The sequence below is a fragment of the Balaenoptera physalus genome, assembly GCF_965194825.1.
Source record: "Balaenoptera physalus genome assembly, chromosome: 5".
Classification (NCBI taxonomy): Eukaryota; Metazoa; Chordata; class Mammalia; order Artiodactyla; family Balaenopteridae; genus Balaenoptera; species Balaenoptera physalus.
Genome location: NC_138884.1, coordinates 55,690,679 through 55,705,143, shown reverse-complemented (window position 1 = coordinate 55,705,143; position 14,465 = coordinate 55,690,679). Strand labels below are relative to the sequence as shown.

General features: G+C 35.8%; 1 protein-coding gene across 2 annotated transcripts in view; it reads left to right on the top strand.

The window, feature by feature from the left end:
- The window catches only part of BMP2K (BMP2 inducible kinase), a 125,488-nt gene that overhangs the window by 104,911 nt on the left and 6,112 nt on the right, over positions 1-14,465 (top strand). Inside the window, exon 15 of one of the 2 annotated variants that reach the window (XM_082463740.1) lies at positions 1,352-1,462. The exons of the other annotated variant lie outside the window; for it this stretch is intronic. Coding sequence (XP_082319866.1) covers positions 1,352-1,462 — 111 coding nt within the window. The remainder of the gene's footprint in view (positions 1-1,351; positions 1,463-14,465) is intronic. 2 annotated transcript variants of the gene reach the window in all.

Here is a 14,465-nt window from a genome sequence, read left to right as displayed (position 1 = left end):
ATGCACATTAAATTTGAGAAGCACTGTCCTAGGAGATTGCTGCTTTAACTTGGGGCTTTTTTTGTTTCACTCTGCAGTTACGAGTCATTTTTAAAGAATTCTAATTCTATTTGGATTCTCCCTCCCCATCCTGCCATCCCTTAGAACTCAAATGAAACCAGCATAGTTTACCCATAGAATTCCTTAAACATGAAAAGTATAGTCCTGGGAATGTTTAAAGTATCTGTAAGGGCAAAATGGGTCCCTAATAGCATATGTTTGATTACCAAGAATCAGAGGATAGAGAGGCATTTTATAAAAATCCAGAAGTTCTCAACTGATAAAGTGCCTGCGATGTGCAGAGTTTAAGAGCAGGGAAAAATAATCACTACTAGGGAATTAGGATACATTAAATCTTCTTCAGACATACCAGACCTGCTCCCACCTTTGAGCCTTTGCTCTAGCACTTCCTCTGCCTGGTGTGTTCTTCCCCAGGTATCTACTCCTACCTCCTTGGAGTCTTTTCTCACCTGGTACCTGTTAGAATCACTCTGTTTCACTCTGTTTATTACTGCAACCTGTGTCTGCTCCCTTAATTCCTTTTACCCTGCTCTACATTTTTCTCTCTAGCTTTAACAGTCTCTATTTCTCATGCTTGTTGCTTGTCAGTCGTTTTTCCATGCCAGCATATAAACTCCATGAGGGCAGGAGTCCTCTTTTTGTTTGCTATTGCATGCCCATTGTCTAGAACAGTGCCTGGCACATACTAGATGCTCAACTATTTGTTGAATGAAAAAACGAATTCTGTTGTTAAGGCTTTTAATTTAGTAGAGAAATATCTATATCTTTGCATTTGTATGTATGAGAATGGTTTAACCAAGTAATATGAGAAATGAACAATAACATAAAATGAAGTAACATATAGTGAATTACTTTTTATTGCTATTGAGAAATAGGATTTACCTATTTTATGAATGAATGACCATTTGCAGTATTTTTTCCATGTGTGCTTTCAGAGAAAGTTTGCCAAATATGTCTCTGTTTAATAATCTGGGTTTAACTTCAGATCCAATATGTTACAAGTTAAAGACAACTGGTATTTAAATAAACCAAATTAAGTTATTTACTAGGTTAATTGTATTTAGTGAAATCTAGCACTGTGATTACATTGTTAAACTTGCCTTTGTAGCAACAAGTACGTATTAAACTCAGGACTACCCACTAATACTTAAACGGATGAACTTTGAATCTCATATTTTTCAAGAAGGCTTTGTTTAATTTTCACTTTTATTTATACTGTATGCCACTTTTAAATTTAAAGATCGTTTTGTTTTTATTTTATTTTTTGTTTTGTTTCATCTTATTTTTGCAGACAGGCTCGAGGAGAGAGCATCCTCAGATAAGAATGTAGAGCCACTTTCTGCTCCACATAACCATCCTCCAGAAGATCCTTTTGGTTCTGTTCCTTTCATTTCTCACTCAGGCAAGTTACATAAGTAACATCATCACTATCCATAAAAAAGTACACACAAGAACAATAACAGCAACAAGGGCAAAAACCCTTATTATAAAGCCAAAGTAGGAATCAGGTTTTAGTTACAGCAGATAGAACAGAAAATTATTTTAACCTTTAGCCATCCTCGTTTTCCTGATGTTCTTTCCATTGGGTTATTCAATTTGTGCCTTTTGCAAACACAGAAAAATGCTGATTTGCGTAGTAGAACCATAACTGGTTCTTTCTACCTCGACTGTTGGATAGTATTGAAAAATTTCATGCATGAAAATATCTCTCACTTTTATATACTTAAAATACATTTACAGACATTTTTATACTTAGCTTTTGCTTAAAAATCCTGTTTTCCTAGTTTATACATGCTCTCTTGTAGCTGTGTTTACAAAGTATTAGTGACTTTGTTACAACTTGTGACAAATTACCTATTTTCTTCTTACTCCTTTGATTTCAACCCAGAATTTAATTATTCACCATTTAAGAATATTTGTGATAATATTTTCAAAGTATTACCTAGTTAATGCTGTTGAAGATAACTAGGATGGAATAGGATCCCGCCTTGGCATAAATGGATTTTTGTGTTTGTATAGTTAGAGTGGGAAAATTGAGTTTAATCTTAGAAAAGGGAAATGCATTGTAAGAAATTATAGTTTACTAGAAGGTAAAGGTTTTGTTTAATATATTCAGGGTAATTGTCAGCTATGTTCTTTGGTTCTGTTTTGTTTATTTCTCACTCAGGCAGGTAAAATATGTGACATCATCACTATGATTTAAAAAAACTTCATACAAGAGGGAGCAATAACAAAAGAAAAGCATTGTGAATGTAAAGCCAAAATAAGAAATAGGATTCAGGATTTCTGATAATACACTGAAGCAATGTTATAGCCTTTCAACATTCAGATTTGGTTATCCAGAACAGTACGGTAACTAAGAGTGTTTCTGTATACTTTGATGTTCCATATTTTCACTCTTTGCCGTTTATTGAAAACAATCCATATTTTTGTCATTTTCTGTTAGCTTCCTTCAGATTATCTTTTTCATAAATGCTATGAAATCATTAACTGGGGAAGACAAATTGACTGTGTCAGTTTACTTAATATGTATAGATGCACTCCCTCACAGCCCCAATACCCTAGGTCAAAAACTGTTACTGTTTTTTGGGGTTTTTTTTAATAATAGCACAAATGGTCTTTATAAATTCTCAAGAACATGGTACTCAGTGACTTCAGATAGTGATCTATTTGTGGCAGAAAGCGGTTTCAGTACTAGCTCTTTTTCGTACTCTAGAAGGAGTTACATAATCCCCTTCAGGTTTGTACATATCTATGCAACTTCTTGTCTGTTCTTTAATAGCTTCTGAAAGAACCCTGGGGAAATGAATAGTAGAATCAGGAACTAGAGTAAGCCTCGGTGATTTGCCTTTTCCGTGGGCACCCTTATTTTGGGGTTGGCCTAGGATTTCTGTAGTTAGAAATAATGCTCACAGATTTGAGCTTGATTGCTGCTGTTGCTGTTTTGTTTTTCTTTTTCCTTTGGGTATTTAACTTCTCTGTTAGATTTTAAGCTTGCTGAGGGTTGAAAACATGAATTTTCTGTCTTTGAATCCTTCCCAGTAGCCAACCCAGTAAGTACCTATTAATATTCATTGGCTGTATGAAAAAATTATGACTATTCCTAAAAATTCATACTCCTTGGTGTTAGGACAATGACCATAAAAAATGCCCTTTGATATAAATGCTACTGCTCCAAAAAATATTTTTAGATTTAGTGTTAATAAGAACATTGGAATAGTTTGGTTATGAAAAATTGAGTACATAGACTAGAATAAAGGAGGGAATGGTCATAAGAGAAATGTGCCTCCAGAGAGAAGAAAAGGCAATCACTTTGCTATATTAGCTTTGTTAATTTATTTTTATCAGATTCAAAATACATAATCAAAATTTAAAAATCTGAAAATAACTTACTGCCACTGACCTATTCATCATCAAGATTAGAAATACTTTGTTATAAATAATTTTTAGGTAACAATAAAGTATTTGAAGGCATTCATTTTCCTCTAAGAGTAAAATAATTGAATCTCTGAAGCAAAGAACTTCCTCATAAGCTTTATGAAGAAATTGGAAAAAGAAAAAGGAATTCTACCCATTGAAAATATATTTCACGTGGCATTGTGAGCATCTGGAGATTTATAAGACTAGGACAGAAGAAAGGCAAGAAACTACTTCTAAGTGCGTGTGTGTGTGTGTGCAATACAGGGTGATATGTATATGTGATAAGCCATCTTACTTGAATCTGAGAGTTGACAATTCTGAACATAATTTAATTTTAGGTAAACCATATAGAGAATGCTAGTTGAGAATAAAATGAATTCAGTCATGAGGCAGAATGCTATAAGAATTCTAGTGGCAAAGTGCATTTAAGGAGACACACTGTCTTGAATCTAGTGTTCCTTACACTGGTTTTATTAGGAATTGTGTTCTTTTTATTTTGAAAGAGAAATTTCTGTTAAAACTTTTAATCTTAACTTTGAAATTAATGAATTAGTTTTTACTTTGCTTTTCTTCAGTTGATCATAATTTTATAAAATTATTTTTAAGCTAAATTTTTAAGTTAAAATAATATGTGTATCTACTTTAAAAAATTGGATTTAACAAGGTTTATAATGAAAAAAAGTCACTTCTCTGCTTGCTCCCTCCCTATACCCTTTCCCTGTACAGACTCCCTGGAGATGATTTTTCACTTCTGGCATTGTAATATGTCATGCTTATTCTTCTATTTCTTTTATTTCAATTTTAGATGATGTGTATAGACTTCGTATTTTGGAAAATGATGATTTAGATTAATTACACTGTTAGCACCCAGCCGCAATCACATGCACCTGTCCTTTCACTAATTTCCAGTACAGTTTTGACACAATTGTTGGTTGTCCATGTTGTTCAATGCGTACATTTTATGCATATGTAAGTATTTGTCACTGAGGTCCAGTATACCATTATTACATTTCCTTCTATAAGGTTTTATTTTTCCTGGAGTTAATTATAATGATGTTTATAAAAATGACTATGTTTTGTTCCCTGGTTTTTTCTGTACCCTGTCATTGATTCATCTCCATTTGGAAATGTAAATTTCCTCCCAACTTAAGGTGGCTGTCATTTTCATTTTTACTTGATTACGTCTCTCGCCGAGCTCCGCAGCCTGAGTTGGTTGCTTCCTGTGCCTGTCACACGCTTATCATCCTAGTATTGTCTTTTGCCTGTCGATCTTCCTGGGAATTCTTGGATCTCCTCTCTTTCTCTTTCTTGGTTAGTAGAGCAACTCCTCTAGAAATTTCTTGAGAAAATATATATGCATGGGAGGAAAACTTTTAAACTTTGCTGCCTTTTTTTCCTAACCTGACACTTGACTGATAATTTGGCTGGGTAAATAATTCTTTGTTGGACATAATTTTTCCTTGTGAATTTTCAAGGTACTGCTTCATTGTATTCTAGCTTCAAAAAAAGGGATGGGGGCTTTAACTAGAGGAATGGCTGCACTCTATGCCCCTAACCCTAGGTCCCGTAGCCTCTACTGTTTAGAGGCGAAAGTACCTGTTTCTTCTCCTTGTTAGCTGCGTGTACTGCAGATCTGGTACGGTCAGCAGCCTTGGTTTGTCTATATGGATGCCTGTTTGTTGCCTCGGCTTATGAGGATCACTTTTGGACTTCTTAAGAAGCTTAGCTGAAGGTAACATTTTGGTAGACCATGTCTTCAAATGAATCAAATCTAGCTTTCCTTCTTCTTAGCTTTAAACATTTCTTTATGGGCAAGATTAAATTTTGTAATTATTCTTTTATGCAGAAATCAAATAATTATATCAAGAATCTGTTTGGTGCTGTATAGAAAGGGAATATCTTATTCCATAAGCTGATATGTTAATTATAATGGAATTATATATACCTTGTATGTCAGGTTACTAAGCTGATATTAGTAGTGTGATGTGTCATAAAGAACATTGACTTTAGAATTAAAAAGCCCTGGGTATGCATCTTAGTTCTGTCCCAGATTAACCATGTGATACCGGCTGTTGCCTAATTTCTTAGAGGGTTTCTGTTATCTTAAATTGGGGATAATATTAGCTAGTTGATGAGATTGTTGAAAGGATTAAATGAGAGCATGTTATACAGCACGCGGACATCCTCAGTGTTGGTCGCTGTTGTGGCTCTTGTAGGTAGTGTTATTAAATAGTATTTTTACTACTTACTACTAAATTCCAAAATCTTAGTGTTAAATAAGTTTTGAAGCTGCCATCTAGCTTGTAGTAGTACAGAGTTCCAGTAATAATAAGCTAACTACTGAATTACATCTTTTAATAAAGTGTAGAACCTGTCTGTGAAGCTGTTCCCCACCAAGAACTGTTTTAACAGTGCCATTTCTATTTTTATTAAAGCATTAACTACCAGTATTCAGTACAGTGTACACACAGACATCCTGTTAAAAGCATGGTGTTCGTTCCCAGTCCTGAAATGCACCCAGCCTGCCTTCTCCCCAAGGCATCGTGCTGCAGTTAGTTGAATTACAGCGTGGACAACCTAATTTTAATAAACACTCTCAAATTCTGAAACATAGTATTTGAAGAATTTCGTCACTGAAGTTTTAGATTTCTTGTATTGCATTTCATCTTTAATTAGGTTTGGTGAACTTCCTTTACTCTCCCCAACCCCAGACCTACCTCATGGGTCTCATTATCTAACAGGAAGTTAAATTGAATTTAGGGTTGGGAAGGTCACATCATATATAACAAATACTTGTTGGAACATAAATGACTACAGATTGTCAGTCCAATTGCTGGGTCATTTTATAAGCCATGATGAGTGTACTGTTTATAACTTTAGATTCTAGTAATTCTTGAAGATCAAGAATTTTCCTCTTCCAGAATGTCAGTAATAATGGTTACCATTTATTGAATCCTACTGTACACATACAGTGGAAACAGGCTCAGAGCAGGATCAGTGACTTGCTTAAGGTAAGATAGTTTATAAGCAGGAATCCAGCTCTGTCTGATGCTAAACTCTGTTCTACAAACAGTAGTAAAACAAAAGTGTTAAATGACTTGTTTTACCAGTGTTCAGTGGATGTTCTGTGTGAATCGTTCCACTTGTAGATGCGTTTTTGATGTATTTGTGGGACGACGTGAGCTCCACGTCCAACTCCTCCATCACCTTGATTCCTCAAGTATCAAGGGACTTGTTTGTTTTAAATGAAAACCTACAATAACATGAGTGACGTGATAGAAATGTCAGTTTTAATCAGAGTGGCAAATATTGCCTTGTCGCTTGGCCTGTCTTGAGAGAAATCATACAGATTTTGATAAAACCTTCTAATCCAGTAATCCTTGGGTCTGGCATGGTAAATTGCTGAGAAATGATGGCAGGCAGTATGCTTCCAATTCAAAGTGAGCTTTAAAGTCTTACAGCCCCTCCCTTATACCCCAAATGATGAGACAACAGAAGGCATGTAATTACAATAGCAGTTTCAAGCCATTCATCCTCTATAATCCGATAGCAAGGAAAAGAACATCAAAACAAAATTTTCTTGAAACTGGAAGCTTCTTATGTGATTAAAAATGTACCACCTGTTTTATAACTAAAAGAACTGTCCTCTAAAAGATGGAAACCTGATTAGAAGAATGGTAATATGAATAGTATGATGCAAATATGCCCCTCTCCCCACATTGTTTTGGACGTATTCTAAATATTTTGTATTTTTTGATATAGTTTATAAAGGTTCATTTATGTGGTTTAAGAATACATATGCAGTATTTATTTAAAATAGTGTGGCATTACCCAGGATCTCATTCTTTTCACAAAGTATTTGTTTAAAAGAATACTAATAATAAGTATATGAAAGTCTGTGAAAATTGATGATAAATTTTAGCTTTTGAGTTTGGAGTCATCTTTTGGACTGTGTAAGACTATGATGTCTTTGAACTTTTAACATCTAGAAATATCGTTTTATGAAAACTTGAGCTTGGAATAGATGAATTCATGTTCTTATGTTCTTCATTTGGTGGATTCATGTTCTTAAATTCATTTGGTTAGATAAGCTTGTTCTTCAGAACCTCCCAATTGTTTATACCTTTGTCAGTCATTTTCCAGATCACTAGAATCAGGATTAGTACATGGGTTTCACAACTGTTAAAGTGAATGATAAGTTTCTTGAAGTCAGGAATTGTCGTATCTTTGTATACCCCGTACAGTACCTTGATGAATGAATTCATTATCAAAGTATACTTTGGTAATCTAATATAAGCTTTCTCTCTCTCACACACCCTAATAGTTAATGAGCTTTCACTAGATAAGATGAATTTTATTAATGTTCAGCTCTATCAGGTAAGTTCCATTATTGTCCTTATTTTACAGATGAGGAAACTGAGGCTTTTTTGGATGTTTATCTTCTGTGGATTTTGTAAAGTTGTATATGCTTTCATTTGTTGATAAAGCCTTATAGTATTTCCAGAACTTAACCCTACAGGGTTAAAGTATTTATCGTACTGTTTAACAAAGCACTGTTTACTGAAATAGAAACAATACTGTGCTCATTCTATTAGTTTTTTGTTTTTTTGTTTTAGTTTTTTAAAATTTTCAGGCATAGCTTTTGTAAATTTTCAGGCAGAGTACAAAAGGAACACAAGACAAGTCTGTGGTTGTATTTTGTAGAGGGTTGGTGCTAAGCTATACTGAATGTTTGCTGGTGATGATATTCTACTGGTAGTTTAATTGTAGAATTTACAGATGAAAGTTTTAAAACTAGTGTCATCAGCAGAGAAGTCACTATGGCCTTAAACTTGGACAAGCCATTCAGCTTTTCCCTAGTTTCAAATTATTTATGTATATAAAGAGATTGGACTAGGTCTTTAAAAATCTCTTCTTGTTTTTTTGCTTTCAAGATAATAGTTGAAACTATGAAACAGGATTAAGGTCACTGAAAGAAAGAAATGAGAAGAGAAACCAGAAAGCCAGGGGATGAGCATTGGTTGGTAGCACTGCATATTTTGAAGTGGTAGGAAGTCATGATAGTGCTCTGCCATGGAAAGCAAGGGGAACATTTTTGAAGATGTGGTTAATAAGATTGAAGGGGAAAGGTCATAGCAAACCTTACAGGGCGATTTCACCCTAATGTTGTGTGGGAGCCTAAATGGTGGGGAGTTAAGAGATAATGTATGAAAACCCCTTGGCACTGCATTTGCACTCAGGACAATATTAGTTACTATCTTCTCTGATTCATTTCTCAGTACCATTAGAAATGTATAGTAGGTACTCCACAAATAACCATGAAATGATGGTATAATACATTGGCAATAGCAATAATATAGCCCTTGACTGAGTACCTACAACGTGCCAGCACTGTTATAAGCACTTTACCTGAATTCTCACTTTAATCTCCGCTACATTTCTCTGAGGCAGGTATTATTGCTGTGTCCCTACTTTACAGCCGAGGAAACCGAGACACTAAGTAATACCTGACTCCAAACGAGAACACAGGTCATCAAAGGACACTTTGATGAAGTAAGGGAAGTATACTGTATATTTTGATATAGACAGTTACCAAATGGTTAATTTGGTATTTCACTTGTTCAGTAAATGCTTGTTATTTTATGGATGGTACTGAATAATTGAAGCTCTACTTTGTTAGCTTTGAACTACTATCTTGAAATTCTATGTAAGAGGTGTATTAAGCCATAAAGCAGTGAGGATAAGCAGAATTTATGTGTGTAAATAAGTACTAGTTCTCGAGAGATGAATTTATATGCCACACGAGAATTTAAGACTTCATAACATCATTGCTGTTCTTAATAGTTTACCCAAATCTGCACTGCCTATCTTAGTCACTCACCTTATTCTCAGGATTTGGCTCTGATTAGATTTTGGCTATTTCCTGCAATCAAACCCAACCTCAAAAGTTGAGGATTACTCAAAAAGCTGAAATTTTTACAGTTTGTAGTTAGTTCCAAGGCACAAAACAGAAATAAAAATATCCTGACTAGAAGCCATCAAAATATCATTCCACTGTATTTAGTTTGAGGAAAGAAGAATGCCCTACTTAGAGCCAAAAATAAAGATTGGTCAATATATGAAATTTTACAGGGTTTTACCAATATCATTTAATGGAGAAAAATGCAACTGAGGTATGATGCTGGGCACATTCTAGACATTTGTTTATGCTTTAAATACATGTTCCTGGCGCTTATTGTAAATATTACTGCTCCCCTTCTACCTACCTGAAAACCAGCCATTTTTGTGTTAATAATACAAATCCCAGTAAATATAGGGATTATTAGGATTTGGGATATATTGAATTATAAGGCAACATATTTAGGCTATACTTTTGGGAAATTAACTTAAGCAGTGAAATGATCCTGATTTAAATTTCATGGTAAACCAAATGTGTAATATTTGCTCTAACGGCTTAGAAGAAGCAGTCTAGCACCGAGAGCAAACAGTAGGAATATCTGAATTTTTTTTAATGACAGAAATATGTTTAGGCAAAGAAATAGGTTTTAAAAGTTGATGGCACTCAGCTATGAAGTCACATTTTAAAGCACTGTACATTGTACAGCTGGTAACCAACTTTCTAACTTGTAATACTTATTTTGACAGTCTTTTGTGCCTTTGGAACAGGACTAAAAGTCTGAGAATATATTGAAGTAATTTTAAATAATTTTTATTGGAGTATAGTTGATTTACAATGTTGTGTTAGTTTCTGCTGTACAGCAAAGTGAATCAGCTATACATATACATATATCCACTCTTTATTAGATTCTTTTCCCATATAGGTCATAATAGAGTATCGAGTAGAGTTCCCTGTGCTATACAGTAGGTCCTTATTAGTTATCTATTTTATATATAGTAGTATGTTATATGTTGATCCCAGTCTGCCATTTATCCCTCCCCCCCTTTAATTTCCATTTCTTTCTCAGTTTTTTATAGCTTCACAGTGAAGAGAGGAAAATTAAGTGGATGGCTGTTGTCACAGAAAGCGAAACTATGGTTGTAACTTGCAGCTTTGGAGCTTAACTTTTCCTCAGCAGGAGGTGCTACAGAGAGATAACCACTTGTACTTAAAATTGTGCTTCATGGTGCTTAATATTTGAGCTGCTCTTAGTATGCTGGCAGAGAGGCCCATTGCTGCTCTTGACTCTATGTTAGTTTATGAAGGAGTGGAAGGATGGAGAAATAGGGAAACGTTTAAGCAGGGTCAGGGTGGGTAGGTTATGTGAATATGGGAGAAAAAAGGAATTTGGATAAATATTTTTGATTGCTTGTTTTAGTTTTATGAAGGGGCAACAATAAAAGAAATAAAACCAGTCTGTATACACCAACCAGAAATTTCCCCAGTTGCCCATACTTTTCAGGGATGTAATCTGAAACCCTAAAGATGGGATAGATCATTGCGTGTGTCTTTTCATGTTCTTTTTGAAAGTGATCCTTTCAATTTCTAATATTGTGCTCTCAACTATAGCTATTTAAAAATCAGAGATATAGTTTCCAGGATCCAAAATGCACCCTTGTGGTGTGTAAATATACATTTGTTTGCCTGCTTATTTTGGGCCAGTTCTAAAGTAGACCTGAGCCACTCTTGAATTAGCCATAGAGTTGCACCCTCCTCTCTGCCCCCTCCCTATTCTTCCCTCTCATTTAGATCCATCTTCAACCATTGGGTCCAGAAAGTAGGTAGGAAGTTGGAGTATGATGTATGAGATAATTGAGTTTGGCCTTGCTCTGGAGATGATGACAGTTAACTTTACCAAGTGCTTTTGAGTCAGGCACTATTTTAAGTCCTTTCTTTACAACAGTCCTACAAAGTAGAACCTGTTATTATCATATTATTCTCTCGTAATATAATAATATATATTCCCTCATGTATGAGGGAACAGAGTAGAGAGAGGGTTTAGCTGTGGCCTTAGTAGAGATTGTTACTGGGTTAACTTTATTAGCTCTGTATTGATTTTGCATAAGGAAGGAATAACAGTAAATCGGTAAATTATGATTAAAAAAGGGATTTTCTTTCCCCTCTCAAAGAAAAAGTGCACGATCATGGTTCTGTTTAAAACGCTGAAAAACTAGAAACAACCTAGACGTAAAACAACCTAGAGGTAAATAGTTCAATGCTATACATACAATGTTTTATTATGTTTCTATCAGAATTACTAAATGGACTATGTTGATACCTGTAAAAGATGCGTTAAAAATGGTAAGTGAAACCCTACAAATTTATATCCACACTGACAATTTAAAAAGCAGATCTGTATAGCACTTTACAACAAAGAAATATATATCTGTATTAATACAACTTTGAGAAGCTGACAAAAGGCAGACAGAGTAGGGAGTAGAAAGTGACAAATGTGTTTTGGACAGCAATGTTGACCATTTGGGTAAAGGAAACAGTTAATTTAGAAGACAAAGATTAATATAAGAATACCAAGAGAAGGTCAGTTGAAGGACTCTTGTCCTATGTTAAATGTTCCAGAAGATTTCTAGGAACAGAACTCTGTGCCCTAGAAATGGAACATTTTCCAGGGAAATTGTAGAGCGGCATTTTCCCTAAGTGATTTTTGCAGAATTGTTTATAAAGGTTAATAGGTGTTACATGTAACAAATAAAAGTGTTTGTAGTGAAGCAAATTTGGGAAACCCTAGGCTTCATTCAGTCAGATTCTTCTGTGTACGATGTGTCAGCACCTTTAGTATGATAAGCATTTTCCAGGTGAGTGGTGGTGGTGAGAGGGGTACATTGTAGCATGCAGCATTTCATAAACTCATTTGCCTTAGACCACAGAACTGTTTGGTTCTTGTTATGGGAATAGCGTTCTGCAGAAGACACTTTAGGAAACATACTGGAATGTTCCTGGAGGTGTCCATGAGCAGGCAGGAGGGGTGGTGCCCGTGTGGCTCTCTGTGGGTGGGTAAGGAGCCTGAGGAGGTACTAAGTTAACGTGTATCTTAGAGGGACTGTCCTAAAGTCAGGGGTGATTGCAAGTCTTTGCCATCGCATTTTTTGCTTTTGGATAAAAATTCATGAAAATAAATGCTCTGGCTAATCTAAAAGTAATCTTTGTTTTTAATATCAGAAGTATGCTGTATGGAGAAGTCAAATGAAAATCTGCATTTGATTTGATTTTAATCTGTTAGGATTGAAGATAAGCTTATTATGAATATGTAAAAATACAGCATATAACTCTTGGCTGGTTTCAGGGAACTGGCAGATAAATAATGGATGAAGATTATATTTGTATTTAAGTATAACTGATAGAAATCTCCACATCTTCTCTCCTCCTCACTCTTCAGCCCCACTAGATTTCCTCCCCACTCCCCACTTCACGGTTGTCAACAACCTGCATGAGCTGACCGGAGCCAGTGGCGTTTCCGTCCTCAGTTCATTGGGCTTCTTTGTGTCACCCTGCGCAGTTGTCTACTCCCTCCCCCGCAAACACTCTGCTCTCTTGGCTTCGGCAACATCACACTCACCTGCGTTTGGTCCGCCTCTCTGGCACTTCCCTGTTTGCTTTGCAGGTTCCTCTGTTGATTTCTAAATGTTCTACACCTGAGGGCTCAGTGGTGGATCCCCTTTTCCTCAGAGAGACGCTGAAGGGTTTTCAGCGGTAGCCACGTGATTAGCGTTTCAGGAGGGTTATTCTGGTGACAGTGTAGAGGAGCAGTTTGAGGGATATGGGCCTGGAGGCGGACAGGCAAGTTTAGAGGTTAAGGAGTTGCTGGATGAAGATAAGGAGGGGATGGGATAGACAGCTGGCAGAGGGAGAGGAGGGACCCGATTCCAGAGATTTTAAAAACACTATTTGGTGGGAAGAGGGAATATGATTTGCAGATTTCTGCTAGTTTGCAGAACTTGGTAGGTAGATGGAAGTGTTCACTAATTTAGAGGGAACTGGTGAGGACACATTTTAAGAGGAAAGATGATCTCTTTTGAAATTACTGAGTTTGAAGTAATGGTAGGAGATACATATTTATGATAAGTATAAGATGAATAGGATAGATGAGTATTCATGGTAAGAATCAGAGATCCACTCATTACCGTGTAAATGCTGATAACATACAAGTAATTAGGACCCAGGGCAGGACATGCAGAGGGAGAAAGACAGCCAAGGATAGAACCCTGGGGAGCGTACATGTTAAGGAGATGTTAGTGAAAGAGAAGGAAATAACTCAGAGGTGGTCCTATGCCATGGAGACCACTGTGTTAATAACGGGAAAGAAATGGTCCTTCCATCATAAGGTATAATTAGTTTCCATGACTAAAGACTATACTTTCAACCCTAGCTAATTGTTTTGAAAATATCTGATCTTAGAGGGGAAGGGATAAATGCATATGTGGTTGGATCAATTCAAATTGTTTCCTACCTCTGGAAAATCAATTCAGTAACACCAGTGTATTGGGAGGGCTGTCTATTTTCATGTAAACTAACATACTATTTATCTTTACTATATATCATACAGTGAAATTGTAGAGCACTGTATTTGATGCAATTTTATTACCTATCATACAGTGAACGTACTGATAGTTAAGATTTTTATTAAAGTAGCATGCTTTTAATGTAATGTCCAGTAGTATAGGTATGACAGTTTCAGGAAGATGTGGCATCTAGGGAAGGCAGATATCCTTGGTACCGTCTCAGTTCAGTAGCTGGTCCTTAGTTTTGATCAGGCTGTGGGGATGCATCATATGTTAACCCAACTCATAAGATACTTGTTTACAAAAAAACACCAGAATGCCAATTTAAAAATACACAGCGAAACATAACTAAGCAGATAAGCTATTCACGCTTGCTGATCTGTGTGGGAAAACTTTATAACAGAGTTGAAATATAAGCAGAAGGCTGTTGGGTAAACGTGGGATCTGAGCAGGGCAACTGTCTGGATAATCTTAGTTTGAAGGTGGAAGAAGAGAATGTGCTTGTGTACTGTATTCAGAGTCCTGTTCTG